We start from the raw sequence: 27,699 nt of genomic DNA, 5'->3' as shown, positions 1-27,699 counted from the left end.
CGTGGGGAGGGGCCTGATGGGTGGAGGGGGGAGACAGGACTTCTAGGATGGGGTGTCCAGCGGAGGGTGGGGCTAGGATGGGGGCGGAACTCAAAACAAAGACGCCCCCCACATCAGGCACTGCCCCTGCCCTCTGGGACCTGCACCCCCACCCAGACGTTGGGGGAGCCATTGCCTTATAGGGGACACTAAATCCCATCTGAACCTGCCCCCAGCTCGAGGGGAGGGTCTGGCTGTATCAGGGGTGGTGGGGGGCAAGGACATTGGGAGGTCATTAACTGGTGGAACTCCCTGCTGGTGGACAGTGCTGCACTCAACCTGCTGCAAGCCAGGACCAGTCAAGCCACCCGACAATCCGGGATGGGGTCCGTATCACGCTGGTTGGGCCCCTGGGGTGATCCAGGGGGGATGTACCAGGCTGGCTGTTGTGGCAGGTTTCCCCCACGACCGCAGCCCAGAGGGGGGAGGGAAGGTGCCACGTTCTCCATGGCACATTTGTCCGGACACCAGGGCTGCCCACATCTTGGCACCCAACCCCCCCTCGGACCAGCCCCCTGCTCCCCCAGCCCTGCCTCTGGCCTCTGACTCCCAACCTGCCGCCCCAGCCCTGCCGGTGCCCCTCACGCCCGACCTGCAGCCCCGGGGGCCCCCCGGCTCCATCGTGGGCCGGTTTCCCCAGGGCAGCAGCCGGTTTCTCTTCCGGCCCAGAGGAGCGTCTGTGTCTGAGAGAACCCAGGAGTCCTGGCTCCCAGGCCCCGCAACAGGGAGGGAACCCAGGCGTCCGGCTGGTGGCCGGGTTTCCGGGCTGGGCTCTGTGGCAGCCAATGGCCGGTCCGGTCCCGCCCCCCGGGCCGCGGCCTCCAATCCCCGCCCGGAGGGGCCCAGGCCAGGCCGAGCCGCGCCGGGCAGGGATCGGGATGGTGCCGGCCCAGCCCTGGCAGCACCGCAGGGAGGGTGAGTTCGGCCGCCCTTCCCCCCCCATCGGCGCTGGCCTGGGTCAACCCGTCCCCGCTTTTGTGTCCGGGCTCCTTGCCCCCTCCCGGGAGAGAACCCAGGCGTCCGGGCTCCCAGCTCCTTCCCCTCCCAGGAGAGAACCCAGGTGTCCTGGGCGCCCTTAAAGGGCCAGTGCAGGGGAAGCCCCGCCCCCTGAGTCTCCATTACCCAGGATGCAAGTGGAGCAAAGTCCCAAAACTTGGGAGGAAACTAAAATCGGAGGAGGAGGGAACGTGTGAGTGGGGGGAGGGGCTGGGGGCTCTTGGGGGAAGAGGGGAGGCTTGGGGGGAACCCCGGAGAGAAAGAGGGGGATTGTGGGGGGTCCCTGGGGGTCGGGGGATACCAGGAGGAGAGACTGAGACAAGGGTCGGTGTCGCAGAGAACCCAGGAGTCCTGGCTCCTAGTTCCCCCCACCCGCTCTAACCCACTGGACCCTGCCCTCTCAGAGCCAGGGAGAAAACCCAGGCGTCCTGGCTCCCAGCCCCCCACCCCAACCCACTGGACCCCCCGCCCTGCCCTCTCAGAGTCAGAGAGAGAACCCAGGTGTCCTGGCTTCCAGCCCCTCCCCGCCGTAACCCACCAGACCCCGCCCCTCTCACAGCAGGGATAGAACTAGGTGGGGCTGGGGGTCTCGGAAAGCGTAGGGGGCTAGAAGGGGGTCGGAGGGAGCTGGGAATTGGTGAGGAAACTGTCTGTGGGGAGGTCGCTGGGGATGGCTGGGGGAGGGGATGGGGAGTCTCTGTGGGGTTGGGGGAGCTGGGGTATCTTGGGGAGAAGCTGGTGTGGGGGTCTCTTGGGGAACTGGGGAGAAGCTGGGGTTTGGAGGAGCTGGGGTCAATGGGGAGCCTCTGGGGGAGGGACTGGGGAGAAGTTGGGGGTTTGGGGAGGTATCTGGGGTTTGGGGGCCTCTGGGGAACAGCTGGAGAGTGGGGGTCTGTGGGGGAGGAGTTGGGGTTGTGGGTGGCTGGGAGGTGGGGAAACGGTAGGGTTGGAGTTGGGGGGGTCTGTGGGGGAGGAGCTGGGGTTGTGGGTGGCTGGGAGGTGGGGAAACGGTAGGGTTGGAGTTGGGGAGGGTCTGGGGTTGGGTCTTTAGCATATTAGGAAGCTGTATTCGCTTATTTTACACAATTCCCACATGGTGGAATTTCTGGGCAGTTCCCTACTAATTGGTCACTGCTGAGGAGGCTGCTTGGCGGATAACCACCAGGGACTTGCTGGATCTTGGGTGACAAATCAGGATGCTCTTTTCTGGAGGTGGAGGCGGGGCACCTATAAGACCAAGGCCCTGCAGGGATGTCTGGTCACCCCCGGATTGAATCTAATTCCTCGTTCTTCAGGTTTGTTGGGCATTGTTTGGCCCATGACCTGGTAATTGCTAATCACTCATCCGTTATTTCCGTAACGAGGGGCCCGTCAATTAATAGTGGAGTGGTAACGAATAGGGGCTAAATTTCAGGACTGGTGAGTTCTCGGTCCAGCTTGGTGAGCAAGGGAAAGACCCGATTGGCCCCAGTGATCTTGTTAATGTAGGGTCTGGGCCATTGTTACATTTCAATCATATTGACAGGATCAGTGCTTAGTTACTTTAATTAGATTGATTGGTTTACTTTAATGAGCTCTGTTCTTTGGGGAACAAGAACTGTTGCTGTACGTCTGCTGCAGGTTAGGAGCCAGGACTCCTGGGTTCTATCACTGGCCCTGGGAGAGGAGTGGGGGTCTAGTGGTTAGAGTAGCAGAGCTGGGAGCCAGGACTCCTGGGTTCTAGCCTTGCCTCTGGGAGAGAAGTGGGGTCTAGTGTGCCAAGCATAGTGAGGCCCACCCCTCCAATCAGTGACATTTCTCTGTTTGTCTGTAACACGATGACCTTTGAATGCTGCATCCAACCGAGTCCAAAACGTCCGGAAATATGGCAGGCATTGGTGGAGAGAACCCCATCTGTTGGAGTGAAATCCGGAGACACAACAAATGCCTTCACACTGACAACCTGCTCGGCCGACATCGGGTACAAAGTCTGAGACCCCAGAGCGAGCCAACGGTTTTAGGGAAAGTGGTTTATGATCGTTAGGATTGCTAAAAATTAGAAAACCAGCAATGGCTCCTCTACTTAGAGCTCTAAAGGTTGATAGTTTGTGTGCTCCAGTACCACTGGGTTGTACCTTACATACATTCACGGTCCTAGTTCCTCTGGCTGCGTTGCTCTTCCGCTCATCCACAATAAGGATTGGTTGATAAACCTCAAAGACTGTGGGATGGAACCGAACTAATGAGGCTTCGTAGAGGTGACAGCCAGTTGACACACTAGATCATCCAGTTTGGATCACAAGCTGTTCAATTTACCCATTGTCCCTCTAGTTAGCCTTAATAACATGCATTGGACTAAAGCGTATTTTCCAGTCTGGATTTGAAGAGCTCAAGATATGGAGATGCCACTTCCCTTGGCTGTTTGGGCCAATGGTTTTTTTCCGGAATTGGGGCTGTCTTTCCAATCGGAATTTGGCTGCCTGCCGCGTTCAGCTGTTGGTTTGGATTCTGCTTTTTTCCGCTAGATTAGAAAGCCCTTCGGCACTGGGTATTGGTACGTAGACACCATCGGAGAAGGTGGAAGAATGGACAATGTTCTTCTAAAAAATGGGGTTCTCCAGTGCTCCATCCTCTGGGCATTGGCTGAGCTGAGGAAGCCCTTATGTAGGAGTGATAAGATCTGATTTTGAATTTTATAGTTCACTGTCTATCCTGCCCAGGACCAACAAGCAACCAGCAGCAACCAAAGCAAAACGTCAAACCACGTGGTGTCAACAGTGTCTGCAGACCGAGGATGCGCTGCGTGCCATTACCCAGGTGGTGGAAGCCAGCACCTGGTGTCACAGGGAGAGCGCCAGAGGCTAGTTCATGCCATGGAGATGGCTCTCCAACAGTGGCTGCAGGGGGACCGTTGTTGCCATGTCACTACCTGTGCCTTGGAGACACTGGTCAAATGCGCCAGTCAGTTGGTAGCGCAGAGAGCGCGCCAGCAGCAAGCTCGCACCATGGAGATGCCTCTTCAATGCCAGTGGCAGCTGCAGGGGGACCCCTGGCGCCAGGTTGTTGCCCACACAATGGAAACGATGCTACAAAGCTAGCGGCATCTCCTGGAAGAGCAAGAGCATCATGCATTTGCCTGCATCACGGAAACGAAGCTCCACCATGAGCAACATCTGGAAGACGAAGCTGGCTGCGCCGTGGACACTTCGGCCGAAGGTGCTGATGGATTGTTGCTTAAATGGCCCTTCCATGGGAACCTGGCCCATTAGTCGCTTACGACGGCAAGCAGCCAGATGTGATCAGGAAGAGGTTACCAATGCGGATCCATCTCAACTTGATCGCACGGCTCTAGGGTGCAGCGAAGACCAGGGGCGTTGGGAGCGATTTCTAGGAGCGGTCGGAGCTGGGGGCTCTCAGAAGCAGCACACGCAGTAAGCCATTTGCACTGAACTCAAGGGGCCAGCCGAGCTCGGGGCTCGTTAGCCTACTTCGAAGTGCCAGCAGCCATGCCAGTTCTCGGTAGGGTGGTTACAGTCCCTGCTGCCTAGAGCCTCCCTGGCAGCGTCGGAGTGGGTCGGCCGCAGCATTACAGAAAGACGGAGAAGCAACCAGCGTGGGCTTGGATAACGCCCGGCGCCCGGCTTCCATAAGCGAAGAAATGCACGACCCTCCAGTTTCCAAATTACCGGTCAAATATTTTGTGGTATTAGTGACTAATTAGTAATTATTGGTCAATTATTTAATTAGCCAGTCAATAATCAAGCAATCCTTTCCACGAGCTAATTATTTTTATAACAGTTTGACTGTTTCTTTAATTGTTAACCAGTCAGTTCATCACTGAGCAATCCTTTCTTGAAGCTAATCACCAAGTAATGCAATCGGGGTTCGCTTATTTCTTAGCCAGTAATTACGCATTAAAACAAATTGCATTATTAGTAATTATTGTGTGTCTTGTCCTAGCATCTCGGCAGCCTTGTCACAGACACACAAGCACGATTGCTGCCCCAGAAAACTTATTTTAAGGACCGATCAGCTATGTCCCTAGCTAACGACTGACCCGAAGATGTAATTGGCCCTAATTAGCTAAAGAAGGTAGGAGCTGGTCCTTGAGTCCCCTGAAATATGATGGAAATGAATTCCTGGGTATGTATTTCATTTCATTATTTGAATGTTTCTGAGTTCTTTGAGGCAAGAACTGTGCTTTGTGTTTCCTGCCTGGTGGGGGGTGGCTGCCAGGACTCCTGGGTTCTATCCCCAGCTCTGCAAGGGTAGCAGGGTCTAGTAACTTAGGGAAGGGAGGGAGCTGGGAGTCAGAACTCCTGGGTTCTATCCCCATCCCTTTCACCGGCATGTGTCTCTCTTCTCAGGTCTCAGGCTCCCTGGGGGGACGTGGGGCTGACAATTTGGGGTTCAGACCCCCTTACGGCAGGTAAGAGCCTTCGCTCCCCATTGCTGTCTGGGCGGGGGGGCAGCAATCACCCCCAAACCACCCCCTGGGGGGAGGAGATTGCCTGGCTTCCCATAGAGCTCTGGGGCACCCCACACCGCCCTCCTTGGTGTCTCCTGCTCATTGTGTCTCACACTCTCTCTCCCCACAGCTGTCCCCGTGGGCCAGCTGGCCCCGGAGCCCCAGGCCAAGGACCCCCCGGTGGCAGGGCCAGCCATGCCCCCCAACAAGGAGTCGCCAGGCCGCCCCGGCTCGCCAGCGGCCCTCATCTGCCTGCCGCCCATCTCGGAGGACCTGCAGCTGGTGTGGACCCAGGCGTCCCAGACCAGCGAGCTGGACGGCCACCAGCCGCTGCGCCAGGCCTTCAGCTACTTCCCCTACCCCAGCCTGGCTGACCTGGCGCTGCTTTGCCTGCGCCATGGCCTGCAGTTGGAGAAGGTCAAGGCCTGGTTCATGGCCCAGCGGCTGCGCTGCGGCATCAGCTGGAGTGCTGAGGAGATCGAGGAGACGCGGGCGCGGCTGGCCTGCCGCCAGGACCGCCCGGCCTTCGGGGCCCTGCTGGCCCCCAGCAACCCCCTGACGCAAACTGGCAAGGCCCCAGGCGGCAGGGAGGCCCCTGCAGCCGCTCACCACAAAGCCAAGCCCCAGGAATCCCCGGGGAGCTGTTCGGCTGCAGCCCAGGGGCCCCCAGAGCCGGGGAGAGCTTCTGCGGCCCCCCAACCCAAAGCCAAAGAAATGCTGACACCACCCCCCAGCCTTTTCCCCACGCCGCCCCCTCCGTGCCGGGCCTGGGCAGATCCTCCAGCCAGCGCCAGCCACCTGGACACCGCCTGGGACCTCAGCAAGCCCTGCCGGCTGGGGGTGGCTGACGTCGCGCCGCCCTCCTCTGGAGCTGCCGCCAATGGGCCCGAGGTGTGGGCCCGGCCCGGCCACCCCCACGGCACCCTGGAGGCCCAGCGGCAGCGCAAGAGCCGGCGGAAGAGCAAGGAGCAGCTAGCGGTGCTGAAGTCATTCTTCCTGCGGTGCCAGTGGGCACGACGGGAGGATTACCAGTGGCTGGAGCGGATCACCGGCCTGCCGCGGGCAGAGATCATCCAGTGGTTCGGGGACACCCGCTACGCCCTCAAGCACGGGCACCTGCGGTGGTTCTGGGATAACACCGTGCCCCCCGCCGCTGCCCTGGAGCCCGGGCCCCGCACGGACACGGGCCCGCTGGAGCGGTACTGGGCCGCCCGGCAGCAGCTGCGCCAGGACGACCTGCCAGCCCTGTGCCGCGAGTCGGGCATGGGGGCCCAGCAGGTGCTGAACTGGTTCTATTCCCGCTCGCCCGAGCCGGCCGAAGTGGTGGTGTGCCTAGGCGAGGAGCCCGAGGATGAGGACGAGGAGGCCGGGCTCATGGTGCAGGACGACGGGGAGGAGGAGGAGGACGAGCCAGAGGAAGAGGATCTGGGCGCCCAGGAATGAGGAGTTTCAGAGACTCCCGGGAGGGCGGAGGTTCGGGGGAACCGACCCGTGCACTGGGGCCCTGCTCTGTCTAGTTCTTCCCTCTGCTCTAGAACTCAGATCTGGGTCTTGCATCTAGTTCCCCCTCCCTCTCCAGTCCTGGGCCCCACGTTCCCCCCTGCCTCTCCCCAGCTCTAGAACCCGGGTCCCAGGTTCTTTTCCCTTTCTGTTCTGGAACTTGGTGTCATGCAGTTCTGCTTCATAGCTCACTGTTGTAATTTGCTCTCCGTGCCTCAGGTTCCAGATCTGGGTTCCTCCCCCCTCATCTTGGTGATCTAGAACAAAGTACTGGTTCCTCCCTGTTCTAGCATCTAGAGCCCCGTTCCCCCGCCCGTGTTCTAGAATCCCAATCACACCCTGGTCCTCTTCCTCTTCTAGAACAGAGGGCCACCCCCAAGCTCTGCCACAGACCCTAGAACCTGGAGCTCTTGACCTAGAACCCAAGTGTCCGGTTTCCTCTACTGTGCTCTAGAACCCAGGTACCATTTCACTCCTAGTCCCCAACTCTAGAATCTATGTTGTCTGGTTACTGGTTTGTGCTCTAGAACCCAGTACCTTCCGACCAGTTGTCTGGATTCAGGTATGCTCCCTTCTCCAGACTTCCCCCACCTCTCCCCCCTCCTTCAGGCGCCTCTGTTTCTAGAGTCTGCCCTGGTTCATCCCTCCCCCCCTTCTAGATCATGTTACGGCCCTGTCCCCCAGAGACACTTGTGTGGAGGGAGCTGGGTGGGGGTGGGAGCTGGTCTGTCGGGGGCTCCCTGGGTTTGGTTTTACAAACTGGGCAGGAGCGAGGGCACAGAAAACTGGGCAGCGGAGAGCGGGCGCGGGACTGACTTTCCCTGGCGGCTGTCGGTCCTTTCTGGAGTTGTTAATTTATAACGCCCTGCCGATGGGAGTTAAACGAGGTTTGAAGTTGAACCCCACGCCTGTGGCCTGTGTCTGATTGGCGGGGGGGAGGGTCTGGATGGAGGGCACGGGGAGCAGGGCTTTGGTTCATTCATTCACTTACGTTCTCAGTTCTTGTTCCCTCGTTGGTAGCTAGCGCACGACAGTGGGGAGGGGTCCCTGACACTCAGTGGGGGTGGGTCTCCCGTCTCCCCTTCCTCTCTCCTCTCCGCCCTCATTTCCTCTTCCCCACACCCTCCTTCTCCTTCCGCGCCCGGCTCCTGCCATCCCTGTTGCCCCCTTGCCCCACTCCCTGGCCTCACCCCCTCCCACTAGGGCTCTGGGAGGTTGGGGTTCACCCCCCAAAAACCCACAGTCAAACCATCCAACCCTTCCCCCAGCAGAGCCCCCCAGGGCAGGGGAAGAGCGGCTGGGGGGGCAGGGAAGAGCGTTACATCCCCCCAGGGTAAGGGGCAGGGGGGTTACAGCTGAGTTTCAGTTCTTTCCCCCAAAACACGCAACACCCCAGTTGGTAAAGCCCAACATTTATTGTCAACCTGCGGGGGAGTCTGGGCTCCAGTGGGGTGCCCCCAAGTGTCTCTGATCCCAGCTGGGGGGTGGGGATAACAGGCCTGGCCCTGGGGCTGGCTGGGTGGGGAGGCAGGTGCATGGGGAGTTGGAGGAATGGGGGACCCCTGGGCCGGGCCAGCGGGGGTAGTATGGGGGGGCTGTTAGGGAGTGTGACAGGGTGGGGAGGCTCCCCTAGCTGTACCTCCCACCGCACCGCGGCACAGTCACTCCGGTCCCTAGGGGGCTGCAGGAGTAGAGTCCGTTGGGTGCTGGGGAGCCTGGGCAGTTTCTGTGCCCCACATGCTACAGCTGGGGGGCCCGGCTGGCACTGGGGGGCCTGCGGGGAGAGAATCCTAGTGAAGAGACAGAACAGCCCCTGGGAGGGGTCCCTCCCCTCTGAGCCCCCCCTCCCCAGACCCCTCTTTTGGGGGCTCACCCCCTTCTGAGGCCCCCTCCCCCAGACCCCTCTGTCTAGGGTCGTCGCCACCCTCTGAGCTCCCCTCTGTCAGACCCCTCTGTGTGGGGGGTGACCCCGTAATCCAGTCTCACTCACCTGCCATGCTGGGAGGGGGTGAGCTGGGGGGTGAACCTTAGCTGGGGGAGAGAAGAAATTACCCAGAATGCTGCAGACAGACATCCTAAGTCTGAGCCCCCCATCCCCAGCCCACTCTGCTCCCGAGCACCCTCCAGCTTAACCCCCAGCCTGTTCAGCCCCCCAGCTTGACCCCTACCCCACCTCCGAATCCAGTCTCCCCTGCCCCCGCTCACCTGTATGGGTCTTGGTCTCTCTGCGCTTTGGCTCCCCCGAGGGGTGCCCCTCTCTCTCAGATCTGTTAGGCAGATGGGAAGGGTTAGTGGGGCAGATTGGGGATGCCCTGTGGACCCTGCTATGGGCTGGGAGGGGCATCCCCTGACCTCTCATTCCCATCCCTCCCCAGGTCTCCCAGGACGGGGTGTGGGGCTGGCTGAGTTGGGGGGCCTGGCTGCCATTGTGGGTCCTGTGTCTCATCCCCCTGGCTCACCTGCGAAGATGCTTGGTGCCAGCGTGGGGGGGCCCCGGCCCTGCCCAGCCTCACCTTCCACTGGCCCCTGCCCAGGGGGGCGCAAGGGGAAGGTGCCTAGCCCAGGGGTCTGGTTGGAGGAGGAGGAGGCCCTGGGGGGAGAAGAGAGGAAGTTAGTGGAGGGGGGAAGAAACAGAGAGACCCCCCCTGGGGGAATCCTAGGTCCCAGACCCCCACAACCAGAGAATCCCAGCCCCATAGACCACCCCCCCACTGGGTAATCTGAGTCCCAGAGACACCCCCCCACCTGGGGCAATCCCAGCCCCACAGCCCGTGCTCCCTAGGGGGATGCAGGGGCACCCCACACACACACACACTCACCAGTAGGACAGGCTTTGGGTGGAGGCTGGAGACGGGGTGGCTGCAGAGCAGAGGGCAGACAGTTTAGGGGGGTGTCATGGATTTGGGGGGGCCCAGCCCTGAGAAGGGAGAGTGAAATTGGGCAGGGAAAGGTGGGGAGCGATCCAGTCCCCTGGTGGGGAGGTGGGGGGGGGCAGCCATGGCTCTGAGGCCTCATCCCTGTGAACACAGTTGGGCCAAGCTGAGGTCAGTTCTCAGACTGCTGTGGGGCTGCCCTCTGGGGCCCCTGAGCTAGCTGGCCCCCCAGTCCTCTCACCGATGCTGGAGCCAGTGGGGGTCTGGGCAGCTCCTGCAGCCTGCTGGGAAAAGGAGAGATGGAGTGAGTCAGAGTGGGGTGCCCGGGCAGCCCCCCCATGCTCCCCCACAGCTCCTGTGGTCCCAGGCACCCACACACCCCCCATGGCCCCCAGCTCCTGCACGGCCCTCATGCCCCCCATACCCTGTGTAGTCCCCAGGCCCCCCCACAGGCCTCCCACTCCCCAAGGGGCACGCGGGTGACTCACCGGCCAGCTGGGGGTGCTGGAGAGGCGGTAGGGGATGGACTCCAGTGAGGAGGAGCGGCTGTGGGGGGAGAGACCTCGTTACATGGGTCACGGGGGGCACCCCCTGCATGGGCACATACATAGCAGGGCTCAGCTCTGCCAGCAAGGGACACAGGGGGACACACACACCCCGCAGGGCTCGGCCCCGCCAGCAGGGGGCAGAGACGCACACATGCACGCTCACCTGACCACTTGGCTGCAGAGCTGGGTGCGGGGCCGCGGGGCACCTGCGAGGAGGGACGGGCATTAGCTCCAGCGCCAGGTGAAGACAGGGAGTCCAGTGCCCCACCCCCATTCACACACCCGCCATCCCCCACTGCCCTCGCACACCCGTTGCCCCACGGGTACCCCTTGCAGGCCCACCACCCCACAGGCACCCCTGGCCCTGGTATGCCTGCTGTCTGTGGGCACTCCTGGCCCTCATATGCCCACCACTCTGTGGGCACACCCAAGACCCTGTGGGCACCCCCCAACCTTGCATGCCCACCACCCAGTGGACACCCCCCACTCTCACACACCCATTCCCCCACAAGACCCCTCAGCGCTTGCACACCCACTGTGCCACAACACCCACCTCACATTCCCAGCATCCCCGGCCCTCACATGCCCAGCGCCTATGCGCACCCCCACCTTTGCACACTCACTGCCCCCACCATGCCTTCACACACTTGTCACATTTGTCCTATTTCAAGGAGGCTCCCTGGTGCCCGCCCCAGGGTTCTCCTTACCACTCTGTGAGGGGGAGGTGATGCCAACCGGCCGGGGGGTGCTGCCCCTGCCCAAAGGAAAGGGACACAACTCAGGGCTGAGAGGATGGGGCACCTCCAGTGCCCCAACTCCCCATACCCCCATCCAGCACTCCACCCACCCCACCCCCGCCCAGCACCCCACTCCCAGTGCCCCCAACTCCCCATCCCCACCCAGCACTCCACTCCCACCTCCCTGCCCAGCACCACACCCCAGTGCCCCCCAGCTTCCTACCCAGCACCCCACTTCCAGTGCCCCTAACTCACCACCCTCCTCCAGCACCCCACAAGTGCCCCCAACTCCTCATCCCCCACCCAGCACCCCAGCCCCCATTGCCCCAACTCCCCACCCCCCCACTCAGGACCCCAACCCCAGTGCCCCCAACTCCCTGCCCAGCACCCCATGACCAGTGCCCGCAACTCCCCATCCCACCCCCAGTGCCCTCAACTCTCCACACACAGCACCCCACTGCCAGTGCCCCCAACTCCCCACACCCTCCCACCTGGCACCCCCACTCCCACCACTCCCCATCCACTGCCCAAGGCTCCCATGTCAGACCCCACTCCTGCCCCACAGACCCCCCAGGTCACATGCCCTGGGCCCAGGAGGGGTTTGCTGACCTGCTGCCCTGGCATCGGCTGGGCGAGGCCTGCAGAGAGAGGGGCAGAAGGGGGGTTAGTGTGTCCCGGGGGCAGCAGAGAGACGGGGGCACAGGCTGCCCATGGGGTGAGTGGCACAGATGGACAGACAGCAGGCGGGACAATGCACAGACAGACAGACAGTAGTCAGGCGACACACTGACAGATGGACAGACGGCGGGCAGGATGACACACTGACGGACAGACAGACAGTGGGCAGATGACACACTGACGGACAGACAGCGGGCGGGATGAAACGCTGATGGTCGGAGGGCGGGATGACACATGAAGGATGGAGAGACAGCGGGTGGGATGACACACTGACGGATGGACAGACAGCAGGCAGGGAGGACACACAGACAGACGGACAGACAGCATGCGGGATGACACATGAAGGATGGAGAGACAGTGGGCAGGAAGACAGACAGCGGGCAGGAATGACACACAGATGGACTGACGGACAGCGGGCGTGATGACACACTGACGACCGACAGACAGCGGATGGGGATGACTGACGGACAGACAGACAGCGGACGGGGATGACTGATGGATGGACAGACTGCGGGCGAGATGACACACTGACAGATGGATGGACAGCGGGCAGGAATGACACACAGATGGACGGACAGACAGCGGGCGTGATGACACACTGATGGACACACAGTGGGTGGGATGACACAGACGGACAGACAGACAGAGGACGGGGATGACTGATGGACAGACAGACAGCGGTCGGGATGACACACTGACGGACCGACAGACAGCGGGCAGGATGACACACTGACGACCGACAGACAGCGGATGGGGATGACTGACGGACAGACAGACAGCGGACGGGGATGACTGATGGATGGACAGACTGCGGGCGAGATGACACACTGACGGACCGACAGACAGCGGGCAGGATGACACACTGACGGACCGACAGACAGCGGATGGGGATGACTGATGGACAGACAGACAGCGGTCGGGATGACACACTGACGACCGACAGACAGCGGATGGGGATGACTGACGGACAGACAGACAGCGGACGGGGATGACTGATGGATGGACAGACTGCGGGCGAGATGACACACTGACGGACTGACAGCAGGCGGGGAGGACGCACAGAAAGACGGACAGACGGGCGGGATGACACATGAAGGATGGACAGACAGCGGGCGGGATGAGACACAGACAGACGGACAGACAGCGGGCGGGATGTCACACTGACGGGTGGACAGACAGCAGGTGGGATGACACACCAACGGATAGAGAGACAGTGGGCGGGGAGGAAACACTGATGGACACACAGTGGGTGGGATGACAAACCGACGGACGGACAGACACTGGGGGGGATGACACACAGATGGATGGACACACAGATGGTCAGACACACAGACAGCCCTCGCCTTGAGGATGCTCAGATATTTCTTCAGCTCGCCGTTCTCCTGCCTCAGCGCCTCCAGCTCCCTGGGGAGGGGAAGGATACATGGGGTCAGAGGGGCTGGGCACTGCCCCAATCTGCCCACCCCTGGGTGCCCCCACATGCTGGGATGCATGCACAAGTGCCAGGCTTCGTGCGTGCTGTGCCAAGCAGGCCAGGCGCCGTATGCCAGCCATGCCCCAGGGATGGCGGGTGCTCTGCCCACCAGCGTGTCACACATGATGGGGACATGGGGGTGAGTCATATGTCCCTGGTGACCCCCAGTGGCTGGGCTCTGACCTGTCGCGGGTGGAGAGTTTCTGGCGTGCCTCCTGCAGGGACCCCTCAGCCTGGGATGCCCTGTCCTTGTAGAACGAGAGCAGTCGCTCGCTCTGCGCCCGCTGGAAACTCCACACCTGGGAGACAGACACAGGGAATGGGGCACAGGCCGGACCCTCTAGGGGGTGCTGGCTCCCATCCAGCCCCAGGGCGGGGACTGGCTGGCTTGCGGGGTGGGCAGGGAATGGAATATGGGGCCTGTCCCCTCTGGCCCGAAAGCAGGGACTGGCTGGTTTTGGGGGAGGCAGGGAATGGGACATGGGGCTTGTCTCCTCTAGTGGGCACCAGCTCCATCCAGATCCACAGGGGGGACTGGTTGGCTCAGGAGGTGAGATCCAGAAGCGAACAATCTCTGGGACTATCAGAAGTGCTGCTGACAGCTCTAAAATCCCCTGTGATGATTAACTTTCCATCTCCATTCATCTCCCTCCTTATCTGGCTTCGTTAGGGTAAATAATTAGTAGGGGCATGTGGGAGGAGTTCCAGCAAAGCCCTTGCACTGATTATTAACCAGTCCCCAGCTTGGCTATTAACCTAGGCATCTTTGCCTGACCTCGAATTCCCTCGGCTGCCTCACCCCTTCGAAGATGTGGGACCCTGCCCGGAGTCTGGGCCCCACTCAATCCTCTCTGATAACTCAGCAGAGCGCGCTCACTGGTGGCTTCTCTTCCATCTTTGTTGTTCCCCAGGCTCAGCTCTGCCCCTTTCCTGTCACAGGAGCCCACCAGAGCTGCATGCGACCTGCCTTGATCGGTCTCCACTCCACTTCCAGAGTCTTCGGTGTAGCCCCCTGAGCTCGCTTTCAGCTGCGTGTCCACCCTGACCGCTGGGTCCGTTTTAGAGTCCCTGCTGGCCTGGCCTGCGCGCCTCCATCCTGGCTGGAGAACTTAATGTTTGTCTGGGTTGAAATGTCGTTGGGTGGAATGGGCCCAGCTCACCCAGTGATCCAGGTCACCATGGGCTCGTCACCACTTCCCACTCTACCAACCCTTGGTGCATTAGCAGACCTGACCCCAGTGATCTTATACTGACTTCCCATCAGTGAGGAGCATCCCAGTGTCCTAGAAACGTTGCCAAGGCAGGACCAAGTAAACCTAGACCAGCCCTGATGCAGGTTTGTCCAACCAGATCTTTAAAATCTCCAACAGGAATCCTCAGTCTCCCTTGCTGTGGACTAAGCCCCTTAAGTCTTCTCCTACAGTCAGTGAACATAGAGAACAATTGATCCCCGTCCTCTTTATAGCAGCCCTCACCAGATTTGAAGACTGTTCTCACTCCCCTCTCAGTCTTCTTTTCTCATGCCTAAACATGCCCTGTTTTCTTAACTTTTCCTTGCAGGTCAGGTTTTCTCACCCTTTGATCATTTTTGTGCTTTCCTCTAGACTCTCTCCAGTTTGTCCCCCTCTTTCCTAAAGTCAGGTGCCCAGAATTGGACACAGTACTCCAGTTGAGGCCTCACCAGTGCTGTGCAGAACAAGATAATGACCTCCCATATCTTATAGACAACGTACCTGTTAATATGCCCCAGAATATTTGACTTTTTCTCAACTGCATCACTATGATTCACTCAAGCCCCCAGTGCCTTTGCAGCCGTGCTATTCCATACCTAGCCCTTCCCTATTTTGTAGCTGTGCATTAGATTTTTTCCTTCCTAAGTGAAGTCCTTTGAATTTGCTTTGCTGAATTTCATCTGGCTGAAGTCAGACCAATTCTCCAATCTGTCAAGGTCATTTTGAATTGTAATCCTGTCCTCCAAAGCCCTTACAACCCCTCCCATCTTGGTGACAGACGCAAATTTTAGAAGCATGCTCTCCGTTCCATTATCCAAGTCATTAATGTGAATATGACCCTGTCATAAATATAAAGGGAAGGCTAACCACCTTTAAATCCCTCCTGGCCAGAGGAAAAACCCTTTCACCTCTAAAGGGTTAAGAAGCTAGGATAACCTCCCTGGCACCTGACCAAAAGGACCAATGAGGAGACAAGATACTTTCAAAGCTGGAGTGGGGGAACAAAGGGTTCTCTGTGTGTGTGTTGTCTTTTGCTGGGACCAGAGCAAGAATGCAGGTCAGAACTCCTGTAAAGGGTTAATAAGCAATCTAGTTAGATATGCATTAGAATCTGTTTTGTTTAAATGGCTGATCAAATAAGTTGTGCTGAATGGAATGTATATTCCTATTTTTGTGTCTTTTTGTAGCTTAAGGTTTTGCCTAGAGGGATTCTCTATGTTTTTTTAATTTGATTACCCTGTAAGGTGTTTACCATCCTGATTTTACAGAGGTGATTCTTTTACTTCAATTAAAATTCTTCTTTTAAGAACCTGATTGCTTTTTCCTTGTTCTTAAGATCCAAGGGTTTGGGTCTGTGTTCACCTATGCAAATTGGTGAGGATTTTAATCAAGCCTTCCCCAGGAAAGGGGGTGTACGGCTTGGGGGGATTTTGGGGGGAAAGACGTTTCCAAGTAGGCTCTTTCTCAGTTATATTTGTTAGACACTTGGTGGTGGCGGCAATAAAGTCCAGGGACAAAAGGAAAAATAGTTTGTACCTTGGGGAAGTTTTAACCTAATCTGGTAAAAATAAGCTTAGTGGGTTTTTAATGCAGGTCCCCACATCTGTACCCTAGAGTTCAGAGTGGGGAAGGAACCTTGACATGGTGGCAGAGCGGTAGGATTAACTTGAAATCATTTTGAGATTTTTTGAACCAGAAGCACAGATTTTAAAAGGAAATATTTTTTTCCCCTTTGGGCTGCTGGAAAGCAGGTTTTAAGCTGAAAGCAGTTAGAGTTTTTTGTGTCTCTGCTTGGGGGACAGAGCAGGGACAAAAGGGAATTGTCTTTTGTGAGCTGGAGTTTTCTCTACCTAAAGGCAGGGTAGTTAACCTCCTGCAGGGAAATTCACAAGTCTTCACAGACCTGAAGAGGGGGGTTGTTTTTTGGGGTTTTTTTTTACCTAAAGCAACTAGAGGGGTTTTCTGTCTATTTGCCTGGAGACAAAGGTGTTAGTTGTTTTTTTAAAGGATTTTTCTGTAGGCTGACAATCACTATCAGAGAACATCGGTATCCGGTTACAGTACAACCTATATATATATATTTTTTTACAAGCCACTTTTTTTGTTTGTTTTGTTTTATTTCTAACTCTCGGGTGTAAAGTTAGTTAAAAACAGAGAGGCAAACGTGACAGAGTCCAAGGCAGAAACAGCGAAAGAGGCTGCCCACAGGAGAGAACGGGAGGCAGCGAGAGAGAGAAAAAAAACAAGAGGCTGCCCACAGGAGAGCTATGGAGGCAAAGGAAAAAGAAATGGAGGAGAGGGAAAAAGAGAGGAAGCATGCACTGGAGATGGAGAAGGTAAGGGCTGAGCAGAATCTACTGGATAACCCTAACCATCCTTCCCAACCAATCCACAAATGGGAAAGACTATGTCCACAGTATGATGAATCCAGTGATATTGCTGAATATTTTCTCACCTTTGAGAGACTGTGCACTCTCCATAAAATTCCTGAAGCTCACAAGATGACCACATTGGTCACAAAATTAACTGGAAGAGCTCTGGACATATTCAATAAGATGCCAATTGATGAGGCTTGTGACTATAATAAGTTCAAGGATTTGATTTTAAAGCAATTTCAAATTACATCTGAAACATACAGAGTAAAATTTTGAACCCTTAAGAGAAGGCCTGGACTAACTACTGTGGCTTATCTAAACCAGATGAGGGATCTGTTAGATAAATGGATCCAAGGAAGGGGTGTCACTAGCTTTGACGGAATGTGTGATTTGATAGCTCAGGAGCAATTCCTGAATATGTCCAAGGAGGAAATAAAACAGTGTTTATGGGATAAGGAAATGGACTCAGCAGAAAGTCTTGCTTCTTATGCTGATCGATACGAGCAGTCCCAGACCGCCAGAGAGGCGGGGCAAGCCGAAACAAAACGGGTGGAGGGAGTAGAGAGGAACAACCCTGGTTGCAGTTGGAGCGGATACCAGAAGGGACACCCTCAGACCACACCCTACTACCGGGGGCAGCCCAAGGCCCCAACTACACACCAAGGAATACTCCAGACACCTTATCGTCCTGCCACACTGTTCTCCAGCAACCCACCTCACCCCAGTGACCCGTCAGCTGGACAATGTTTTAAATGTAATGAGTCGGGGCATGTGAAGTCCAACTGCCCCAAGAACCCCAACTGATTACAGTTCATTGCACCGGAATAACACAAGACGTCCTCAGGCCCAGATACCTCCCAGATACCCTTGGAGCAGAGGGAAACTGTGAGTGTGGGCGGGAAGAAGGTCACCACATGGAGGGACACTGGAGCACAAGTGTCAGCTATCCATGCTTCCTTAGTGGACCCAAATTTAATCGACCCAGAGATCCAAGTGACAATTCAACCCTTCAAGTCCAACTCTTTCAATTTGCCTACAGCCAAGTTGACTGTCCAGTACAAAGGCTGGTCAGGAATGTGGACTTTTGACATCTATGATGATTATCCCATCCCCATGCTGTTGGGGGAAGACTTGGCCAATCATGTGAAGCTAGCCAAGAGGGTGGGAATGGTCACCCGCAGCCAGGCTAAACAAACCATGACTCCTAGCTCTGTTCCGGAAACTTCTACCAGGATTCGGTCGGAGGTGATGGAACCGGACCCCATGCCAGCATCTGTAACAGCAGTACTGGATCCAGTCTTAGAGACCCAGACAGAGCCAGTCCCAGGACTGGAACTGGCGGAACAACCAGCACCAGACCCATTGCCAGCCCTGAATCCAGTACTTGCAACCCCAACACCAGAGGGCCCCACCGAACCTGAACCGGCAGCAGCCGATAACCCTACACCAGAGGCTCAGCCGGAGCCTGAAACCCAACATAGTGCACAAGTGGAGAGCAGTTTACAGTCAATGGAAACAGCCCATCCCCTACATCGCTTCCAGACGGACCAAGCCTAGGTCCACAATCCAATGAGGAACTGATGTCTCCAGCATCAAGGGAACAGTTCCAGATCAAACAGGAAGCAGATGAAAGCCTCCAGAGAGCTTGGACGGTGGCACGGAGCAACCCACCGCCTCTCAGCTCTTCTAATCGATCCAGGTTTGTTGTAGAAAGAGGACTTTTATACAAGGAAATTCTTTCTGGTGGACACCAGGAAGACTGGCATTCTCAGAGACAGTTGATAGTTCCAACTAAGTACTGGGTCAAGCTCTTGAGCTTAGCCCACGATCATCCTACTGGTCATGCTGGGGTGAACAGGACCAAAGACTATTTGGGGAGGTCATTCCACTGGGAGGGAATGGGCAAGGATGTTTCTACCTATGTCCAGTCTTGTAAGGTACGCCAAAGAGTGGGAAAACCCCAAGACCAGGTCAAAGCCACTCTCCATCATTGAAGTTCCATTTCAGCGAGTAGCTGTGGATATTCTGGGTCCTTTTCTGAAAAAGACACCCAGAGGAAAGCAGTACATACTGACTTTCATGGATTTTGCCACCCGATGGCCGGAAGCAGTAGCTCTAAGCAACACCAGGGCTAAAAGTGTGCGCCAGGCACTAGCAGACATTTTTGCCAGGGTAGGTTGGCCTTCCGACATCCTCACAGATGCAGGAACTAATTTCCTGGCAGGAACTATGGAAAGCCTTTGGGAAGCTCATGGGGTAAATCACTTGGTTGCCACCCCTTACCATCATCAAACAAATGGCCTGGTGGAGAAATTTAATGGGACTTTGGGGGCCATGATATGTAAATTCGTAAATGAGCACTCCAATGATTGGGACCTAGTGTTGCAGCAGTTGCTCTTTGCCTACAGAGCTGTACCACATCCCAGTGTAGGGTTTTCACCATTTGAACTTGTATATGACCATGAGGTTAAGGGGCCATTAAAGTTGATGAAGCAGCAATGGGAGGGGTTTACACCTTCTCCAGGAACTAACATTCTGGACTTTTGGCACCTTAGAGACTAACCAATTTATTTGAGCATGAGCTTTCGTGAGCTACAGCTCACTTCATCGGATGCATACTGTGGATACTGCAGCAGACTTTATATACACACAGAGATCATGAGACAATACCTCCTCCCACCCCACTGTCCTGCTGGTAATAGCTTATCTAAAGTGATCATCAAGTTGAGCCATTTCCAGCACAAATCCAGGTTTTCTCACCCTCCACCTCAGCCTGGTCCAGTCCACACAAGAGATCCACTTCCTGGACGCTACAGTGCTAATAAACAATGGTCACATAAACACCACCCTATACCGGAAACCTACTGACCGCTATTCCTACCTACATGCCTCCAGCTTTCACCCTGACCACACCACACGATCCATCGTCTACAGCCAAGCTCTGCGATACAACCGTATTTGCTCCAACCCCTCAGACAGAGACAAACACCTACAAGACCTCTGTCAAGCTTTCTTACAACTACAATACCCACCTGCAGAAGTAAAGAAACAGATTGATAGAGCCAGAAGAGTTCCCAGAAGTTACCTACTACAGGACAGGCCTAACAAAGAAAATAACAGAACGCCACTAGCCGTCACCTTCAGCCCCCAACTAAAACCCCTCCAATGCATTATTAAGGATCTACAACCTATCCTAAAGGATGACCCAACACTCTCACAAATCTTGGGAGACAGGCCAGTCCTTGCCTACAGTCAGCCCCGCAACCTGAAGCAAATACTCACCAACAACCACATACCACACAACAGAACCACTAACCCAGGAACTTATCCTTGCAACAAAGCCCGTTGCCAACTGTGCCCACATATCTATTCAGGGGACACCATCACAGGGCCTAATAACATCAGCCACACTATCAGAGGCTCGTTCACCTGCACATCCACCAATATGATATATGCCATCATGTGCCAGCAATGCCCCTCTGCCATTTACATTGGTCAAACTGGACAGTCTCTACGTAAAAGAATAAATGGACACAAATCAGATGTCAAGAATTATAACATTCATAAACCAGTCGGAGAACACTTCAATCTCTCTGGTCACGCAATCACAGACATGAAGGTCGCTATCTTAAAACAAAAAAACTTCAAATCCAGTCTCCAGCGAGAAACTGCTGAATTGGAATTCATTTGCAAATTGGATACTATTAATTTAGGCTTAAATAGAGACTGGGAGTGGCTAAGTCATTATGCAAGGTAGCCTATTTCCCCTTGTTTTTTCCTACCCCCCCCCAAGACGTTCTGGTTAAACTTGGATTTAAACTTGGAGAGTGGTCAGTTTGGATGAGCTATTGCCAGCAGGAGAGTGAGTTTGTGTGTGTATGGGGGTATGGGGATGAGAAAACCTGGATTTGTGCTGGAAATGGCCCACCTTGATTTTCATGCATATTGTAGGGAGAGTGGTCTCTTTGGATGAGCTATTACCAGCAGGATAGTGAGTTTCTGTGTGTGGTTTTTGGAGGGGGGTGAGGGGGTGAGAGAACCTGGATTTGTGCAGGAAATGGCCCACCTTGATTATCATGCACATTGTGTAGAGAGTTGTCACTTTGGATGGGCTATTACCAGCAGGAGAGTGAGTTTGTGTGTGGGGGGCTGGAGGGTGAGAAAACCTGGATTTGTGCTGGAAATGGCTCAACTTGATGATCACTTTAGATAAGCTATTACCAGCAGGACAGTGGGGTGGGAGGAGGTATTGTCTCATGATCTCTGTGTGTATATAAAGTCTGCTGCAGTATCCACGGTATGCATCCGATGAAGTGAGCTGTAGCTCACGAAAGCTCATGCTCAAATAAATTGGTTAGTCTCTAAGGTGCCACAAGTACTCCTTTTCTTTTTGCGAATACAGACTAACACGGCTGTTACTCTGAAACCTGTCATTCTGGACTTTGTAACCAACCTTCAAAACACCCTCCGAACCTCTTTAGCCCTTGCTAAAGAAAACTTACAGGATGCTCAAAAAGAGCAAAAAGCCTGGTATGATAAACATGCCAGAGAGCGTTCCTTCAAAGTAGGGGACCAGGTCATGGTCTTAAAGGCGCTCCAGGCCCATAAAATGGAAGCATCGTGGGAAGGGCCATTCACAGCCCAGGAGCGCCTGGGAGCTGTTAATTATCTCATAGCATTCCCCACCTCCAACCGAAAGCCTAAGGTGTACCATATTAATTCTCTAAAGCCCTTTTATTCCAGAGAATTAAAGGTTTGTCAGTTTACAGCCCAGGGCGGAGAGGACGCTGAGTGGCCTGAAGGTGTCTACTACGAAGGGAAAAGTGCTGGTGGTATGGAAGAGGTGAACCTCTCCCTGACTCTTGGGTGTATGCAGCGACAGCAGATCAAGGAGCTGTGCACTAGCTACGCGCCGACGTTCTCAGCCACCCCAGGACTGACTGAACGGGCATACCACTCCACTGACATAGGTAATGCTCACCCAATTAAAGTCCAACCTTACCGGGTGTCTCCTCAAGCTAAAACTGCTATAGACCGGGAGATCCAGGATATGTTACAGATGGGTATAATCTGCCCCTCTGGCAGTGCACGGGCATCTCCAGTGGTTCTAGTTCCCAAACCAGATGGGGAAATACGTTTTTGCGTGGACTACCGTAAGCTAAATGCAGTAACTCACCCAGACAACTATCCAATGCCACGCACAGATGAACTATTAGAGAAACTGGGACGGGCCCAATTCATCTCTACCTTGGACTTAACCAAGGGGTACTGGCAGGTACCACTAGATGAATCTGCCAAGGAAAGGTCAGCCTTCACCACACATCTCGGGCTGTATGAATTTAATGTACTCCCTTTCGGGCTGTGGAATGCACCCGCCACCTTCCAAAGACTTGTAGATGGTCTCCTAGTGGGATTAGGAGAATATGCAGTCGCCTACCTTGACGATGTGGCCATATTTTCGGATTCCTGGGCAGAACACCTGGAACATCTACAAAAAGTCCTTGAGCACATAAGGGAGGCAGGACTAACTGTTAAGGCTAAGAAGGTCAAATAGGCTGAAACAGAGTGACTTACCTTGGACACCAGGTGGGTCAAGGAACTATCAGCCCCCTACAGGCCAAAGTGGATGCTATCCAAAAGTGGCCTGTCCCAAGGTCAAAGAAACAGGTTCAATCCTTCTTAGGCTTGGCCGGATATTACAGGCGATTTGTACCGCAATACAGCCAAATCGCCGTCCCACTGACAGACCTAACCAAAAAGAAACAGCCAAATGCCGTTCAGTGGACCGAAGAGTGTCAGAAGGCCTTTAACCAGCTTAAAGTGACACTCATGTCTGACCCTGTGCTAAGGGCCCCAGACTTTGACAAACAGTTCCTAGTAAACACAGATGCGTCCGACCGTGGTGTGGGAGCAGTTTTAATGCAGGAAGGACCGGATCAAGAATTCCACCCTGTAATGTTTCTCAGCAAGAAGCTGTCTGAGAGGGAAAGCAACTGGTCAGTCAGTGAAAAAGAATGTTAAGCTATTGTCTACGCTCTAGAAAAGCTACGCCCATACATCTGGGGATGGCGTTTCCACCTGCAAACCGACCATGCTGCGCTACAGTGGCTTCATACCGCCACGGGAAATAACAAAAATCTTATTCAGTGGAGTTTCACTCTCCAAGATTTTGATTTCGACATCCAATGCATCTCAGGAGCTTCTAACAAAGTGGCTGATGCACTCTCCCATGAAAGTTTCCAAGAATCAACTGGTTAAAATCATCCTTGAAATGTGGAAAATATTGTTAGTCTTTATGTACTTGGTAGTATATTTAGAGGTGCATGTGTCTTATTAACTCTGTTTTCTCCTTGAGCTCCAGGAAGAAATCACAGCCAGCGTTTCACCCTATCTGTGATTTGAGGGGCTTGTCATAAATATAAAGGGAAGACTAACCATCTTTAAATCCCTCCTGGCCAGAGGAAAAACCCTTTCACCTGTAAAGGGTTAAGAAGCTAAGATAACCTCGCTGGCACCTGACCAAAAGGACCAATGAGAAGACAAGATACTTTCAAAGCTGGAGGGGGGTAAACAAAAGGTTCTCTGTGTGTGTGTTGTCTTTTACCAGGACCAGAGCAGGAATGCAGGAATACAGAACTCCTGTAAAGGGTTAATAAGCAATCTAGTTGGGTATGCGTTAGATTCTCTTTTGTTTAAATGGCTGATCAAATAAGTTGTGCTGAATGGAATGTATACGCCTGGTTTTGTGTCTTTTTGTAGCTTAAGGTTTTGCCTAGAGGGATTCTCTATGTTTTTTTAATTTGATTACCCTGTAAGGTGTTTACCATCCTGATTTTACAGAGGTGATTCTTTTACTTTTTCTTCAATTAAAATTCTTCTTTTAAGAACCTGATTGCTTTTTCCTTGTTCTTAAGATCCAAAGGTTTGGGTCTGTGTTCACCAATGCAAATTGGTGAGGATTTTTATCAAGCCTTCCCCAGGAAAGGGGGTGTACGGCTTGGGGGAATTTTGGGGGGAAAGACATTTCCAAGTAGGCTCTTTCCCGATTATATTTGTTAGACGCTTGGTGGTGGCGGCAATAAAGTCCAGGGACAAAAGGAAAAATAGTTTGTACCTTGGGGAATTTTTAACCTAATCTGGTAAAAATAAGCGTAGTGGGTTTTTCATGCAGGTCCCCACATCTGTACCCTAGAGTTCAGAGTGGGGAAGGAACCTTGACAGACCCGACCCAAGACTGACCCCTGTGGGATACCACTTAATACACCCTCCCAGTTTGCTAGTGAACCATAGATAGCTACTATTTGAGGATGCATCCGATGAAGTGAGCTGTAGCTCACGAAAGCTCATGCTCAAATAAATTGGTTAGTCTCTAAGGTGCCACAAGTCCTCCTTTTCTTTTCGCGAATACAGACTAACACGGCTGTTACTCTGAAACCTGTCATATTTGAGGATGGTCTTTCAGCCAGTTGTGCACCCATCTGCAGTATCATCAAGATCAGATTTCCCGAGTTTGCTGTGTCAAAGCCTTACTAACATCAAGCCATATCACCTTTACGGCTGCCTCCCATCTGTTAAGCCAGTAACCCTGTCAAAGGAGGCTGGTTTGGCATGATTGTTCTTGACAAATCCACTGTAGCTATTCCTTATACAGTGTTGAAGATTGCCAGGCCTAGAGCTGACCTCTCTCAGTGCGACCCCACTAGAGACGTCCCCATTGGATGGTGATTCCCCGTCAAGAACTATTTGTTGAGATCTGTCCCTTAGCCAGTTCTTAACATGTACACCATTGACATTGGATCCCTGCCCGTTCTTTAATCAGGGTGTCAGGCGGTGCTGTGTCAAACACCTTACAAAATCCGGTCACATCTACAGTTACCTTTACCAACAAAACTTGTGATCTCCTCAGAGAAGAAGGTCAGGTGTGTTTGGCTGAGCAGTTTTCCATATAACCATGCTGACTGGTGTTGATTATACCTCTGTCCTTTAAGTCTTCATCAACTGAGTCCCATATAGCATGTTCATACTTTAGCCCGGGATTGTTTCCTGGCCTATAGTTACCTTGGATGGAGGCTTTCCCCTCTAGGGGGTGCCGGCTCTGATCTGCCCCCTCCAATGGGGACCTGTCTACCCCTTACCTGGGAGATGTGGGCCAGATATTTGAGGGCCGTTTCCACCGGGCTCTTGAAAAAGACCTTTTCTTGGGGTTTCATCTGTGGGCAAGAAAGAAATAGGCAAAGCAAGTACGGAGCAGCTCCCACCCGGCTTGGATCATGACACCCCCAGTGATGCAATCCAGGCAAAAGGGACTGGCATCTGAGGGGCACATCTGAATGAAGATCGAGAGAGACATATCTACAAACATATGTGCCTCAGTTTAATAAAACCTAAGGCTAGAAAGCTCTGGAGATTTTATCCCGAGCCGCACAGTCTTTTGTGATTTTTTGCTAGTTGTCAGCACCCACAGCACCGTGATTATGGGAGAGTTTCAGCTTTCATTTATACCAAAAAATCCCTATGTTTCTAGCCTTCATGACTGGGGTGGAAGGCTTGACAATGTGAATACAACTGAAGCAAAGGAAAAGAACCCCCAATTTATGATCTCATACAAGCTCATGCTTTGAAAGGCAATCATGGTTATTCTAGGGGCTGATGCATGGTATGTTTGATTACTTGGGTCAGCGGCTCTGAAAGCTGGGACTTGAAACAAATCAACAAAAGACTTGGGATTAAGATGGTAAGGCTTGCACAAATTTGCACATCTCCAATTTTGGGTTGAAGTCTTTCAATTAAGAATGGAAGAGCCTTTCAAAGCTCAACCATCAGATATGGGCTATTTTGGTAGGGCACCTTCAAGCCACATATGCTGCACTGTGGACCTGCATCCCAGAGTCCTTTGCACTGCTTTCAGGCTTCCTGGGGGATTTTCAGGGAGGACCGTGGACACCTGAAGTGGTCAGAGGCCCATATACCAGGATCCTCCTGGAGCTTTTGAGCCAACATGAACAGATCATTTTGGGGACCTGAAACAACCAAAGCAAAATTGTTCAGGGCTAAAACTCCAAAAGAGCCTTATGCTAAATTGAAATCACAACTGGGTAAAGACCATATCTCTAGTTAAACCAGCATCACCCTGCATTTGTAGACGAGAGAAGGAAGGGAGAATGGTGGAAAAGGAGGAGAGCAACTCACATTATTGGCAAGACACAGATATTTGCAGGTCACTCCACAAATGGGGCATTTCTCTGCAAGGGTTGAAACAAGTGATTATTATTATTTTATTTTATTGTGGTTGCAAGTTCTGTACAGAATGATTTAACTAAGCCAGGGAGTTGAAGTAGTACAGTTTGTGTGTGCAGGCAAGGCACTCTGTTACTATTCCCCTCCCTTGTTTTCTAGTGAAACAGAGAGTGTGAAAGTGAGAGAAAATGCAGGAAAAAAACATTTTTGCTTCCTTTTTACTTTATTTTTTCCACTGGAAAAAGCTGATTTTTTAAAAAAGGTACTTTCTCTCGCTTTTTAACATTTTTAAAGCTATTTCTGCACTTTTCCTGTGGGAGAAAAATGTGTGAAATGTGGGGAAGAACTCGCTTTTTACTTTCCCCCCCGGAAAAGAGGGTGGAAAAGAGATTTTCTATCATCTCCCCCACCCCATTCCCCCATATTTTTTGAGTTGGGGGAAATAGTGCAACTCTCACCAACTATTTTCCCTATTTTCTATTATTTTCACAATTTTTCCAGTCAGAAAAAGTTAGTGAGGGTGCAAATATGGGTTTCCCCCCTCACTTTCTTTAACTTTATAGTTTGAACATTCCCCCTCCTTTTTCCAATGGGCCAAGGGTGGGCAAAGTTAAAAAACCACAGAAAACAGGAATTTTCCTGTGTCGCTAAATGATAAATGTCAGTTTCCTCTTTAACTTCATCAAAATGATTTTCTAAAAGAAAAAATTAATCTTCAAGGCGGAAAATTTTGAGAAAAATGCAATGGTTGAAAATCTCTTCTCAAAACGAATCAACAATGATTTTTGGGGGGAGGGAAAATTTTTCAGAGAAATTTAGTTTTTGAAGGAAACATTTTTGAAGCATTTTTCAGGGGGCTCCAATGATGGCCCACTATGTGCATGGTCCCAGAGGCTTCTGGAGGGGGCCGGACCCCATTCCCTGCCCCTCAGAACCCAGGGGGCAAAGCACGGAGCATGCCCTGAACCTCACCTGCAGCAAAGCATTTCCTGCAGAAGAGGTGTCCACAGCTGGTGATGCAGAAGTCAGCACCATCTTGGCAGAAGCACTGGTTGCAATGGAACCAATCCATGCTGTGCAGGACACGGACAAGGAGGAGTTAGCTCTGGCCGGCCTGCCCTGGAAGGGAGGGGTAAATGGGGGTAGGTGGATAGATCCAGGGACAGATGGATGGAGAAGGATGGAGACATGGATGGATAATGGGATGGGTGAGTGCGTGTGAGGATGGAGGGAGGGATGAGGGAGGGTTGTGTGGATGAATGGGTGTGTATGGGGATGGATTGATCGAAGGCAGAGTGCGGGGGAAGCTAGAGGGATGGATGGTGTTCGGGGGATGGATGGGTGGAAGGGTATGTATGGTGATGGCTGGATAAAAGTGATCAAGTTCCTTATTAATGAAACAAATATGTTTGATTAATTAACTTTTTAATATTGATTTTTATTTCTTAACACTTTAATGATGGTAGTCTATTGACTGAAATGTTATTTACTTTATTAGCTATTAAATATTTATTATTAATTATGTATAACCACTTAACTATAAAATATTGTTAACAAATAGTG

At 53.6% G+C, this 27,699-nt stretch overlaps 2 protein-coding genes across 13 annotated transcripts; one reads left to right on the top strand and one right to left on the bottom strand.

Moving 5' to 3' along the window:
* Positions 1-36: 36 nt before the first annotated feature.
* HOMEZ (homeobox and leucine zipper encoding) lies at positions 37-7,882 on the top strand. 9 transcript variants are annotated; one of them, XM_073326972.1, is made up of 4 exons: positions 1,213-1,228; positions 2,149-2,995; positions 5,382-5,443; positions 5,613-7,882. In XM_073326972.1, the coding sequence occupies exons 2-4, from the start codon at positions 2,853-2,855 to the stop codon at positions 6,923-6,925; spliced, it is 1,518 nt and encodes a 505-aa protein (XP_073183073.1). In that variant the 5' UTR covers positions 1,213-1,228; positions 2,149-2,852; the 3' UTR covers positions 6,926-7,882. The 9 variants fall into 9 exon arrangements, with proteins under 9 accessions (XP_073183075.1, XP_073183074.1, XP_073183079.1 ...); XM_073326974.1 differs by lacking the exon at positions 2,149-2,995 and having other exon boundaries at positions 37-1,228; XM_073326978.1 differs by lacking the exons at positions 1,213-1,228; positions 2,149-2,995 and adding an exon at positions 38-954 and having other exon boundaries at positions 4,975-5,443.
* Positions 7,883-8,066: 184 nt separating this feature from the next.
* Positions 8,067-27,536, bottom strand: RNF212B (ring finger protein 212B). 4 transcript variants are annotated; one of them, XM_073326984.1, is made up of 15 exons: positions 27,109-27,536; positions 26,089-26,141; positions 25,035-25,109; positions 13,476-13,591; positions 13,162-13,222; positions 11,750-11,778; positions 11,111-11,157; positions 10,567-10,609; positions 10,344-10,401; positions 10,097-10,139; positions 9,802-9,841; positions 9,442-9,572; positions 9,188-9,249; positions 8,973-9,013; positions 8,640-8,756 (listed from the first exon to the last, which is right to left on the bottom strand). In XM_073326984.1, the coding sequence occupies exons 1-15, from the start codon at positions 27,206-27,208 to the stop codon at positions 8,723-8,725; spliced, it is 933 nt and encodes a 310-aa protein (XP_073183085.1). In that variant the 5' UTR covers positions 27,209-27,536; the 3' UTR covers positions 8,640-8,722. The 4 variants fall into 4 exon arrangements, with proteins under 4 accessions (XP_073183082.1, XP_073183083.1, XP_073183084.1 ...); XM_073326981.1 differs by lacking the exon at positions 8,973-9,013 and having other exon boundaries at positions 8,067-8,756; XM_073326982.1 differs by lacking the exon at positions 8,973-9,013 and having other exon boundaries at positions 8,067-8,756; positions 10,097-10,136.
* Positions 27,537-27,699: the final 163 nt, after the last annotated feature.

The sequence above is a fragment of the Lepidochelys kempii genome, unplaced genomic scaffold, assembly GCF_965140265.1.
Source record: "Lepidochelys kempii isolate rLepKem1 unplaced genomic scaffold, rLepKem1.hap2 scaffold_201, whole genome shotgun sequence".
In the NCBI taxonomy this organism is placed as follows: domain Eukaryota; kingdom Metazoa; phylum Chordata; order Testudines; family Cheloniidae; genus Lepidochelys; species Lepidochelys kempii.
The sequence above is the reverse complement of the archived record's forward strand: the minus strand, read 5'-3'. Positions and strand labels throughout refer to the sequence as shown.

Excerpts from the sequence above, each read along its gene's own strand:
- HOMEZ (XM_073326971.1), top strand. The coding sequence starts at position 4,141 with ATGCATTTGCCTGCATCACGGAAACGAAGCTCCACCATGAGCAACATC. Across the intron at positions 4,446-5,381 it reads TCTCAGAAGCAGCACACGCA|GTCTCAGGCTCCCTGGGGGG; the intron begins GTAAGCCATTTG and ends CTCTCTTCTCAG. Across the intron at positions 5,444-5,612 it reads TTCAGACCCCCTTACGGCAG|CTGTCCCCGTGGGCCAGCTG; the intron begins GTAAGAGCCTTC and ends CTCTCCCCACAG.
- RNF212B (XM_073326981.1), bottom strand. The coding sequence starts at position 27,208 with ATGGATTGGTTCCATTGCAACCAGTGCTTCTGCCAAGATGGTGCTGAC. Across the intron at positions 11,779-13,161 it reads AATATCTGAGCATCCTCAAG|GCCTCGCCCAGCCGATGCCA; the intron begins GCGAGGGCTGTC and ends CTCTCTCTGCAG. Across the intron at positions 8,757-9,187 it reads AGAGACCAAGACCCATACAG|GCCCCCCAGTGCCAGCCGGG; the intron begins GTGAGCGGGGGC and ends CTCTCCCCGCAG.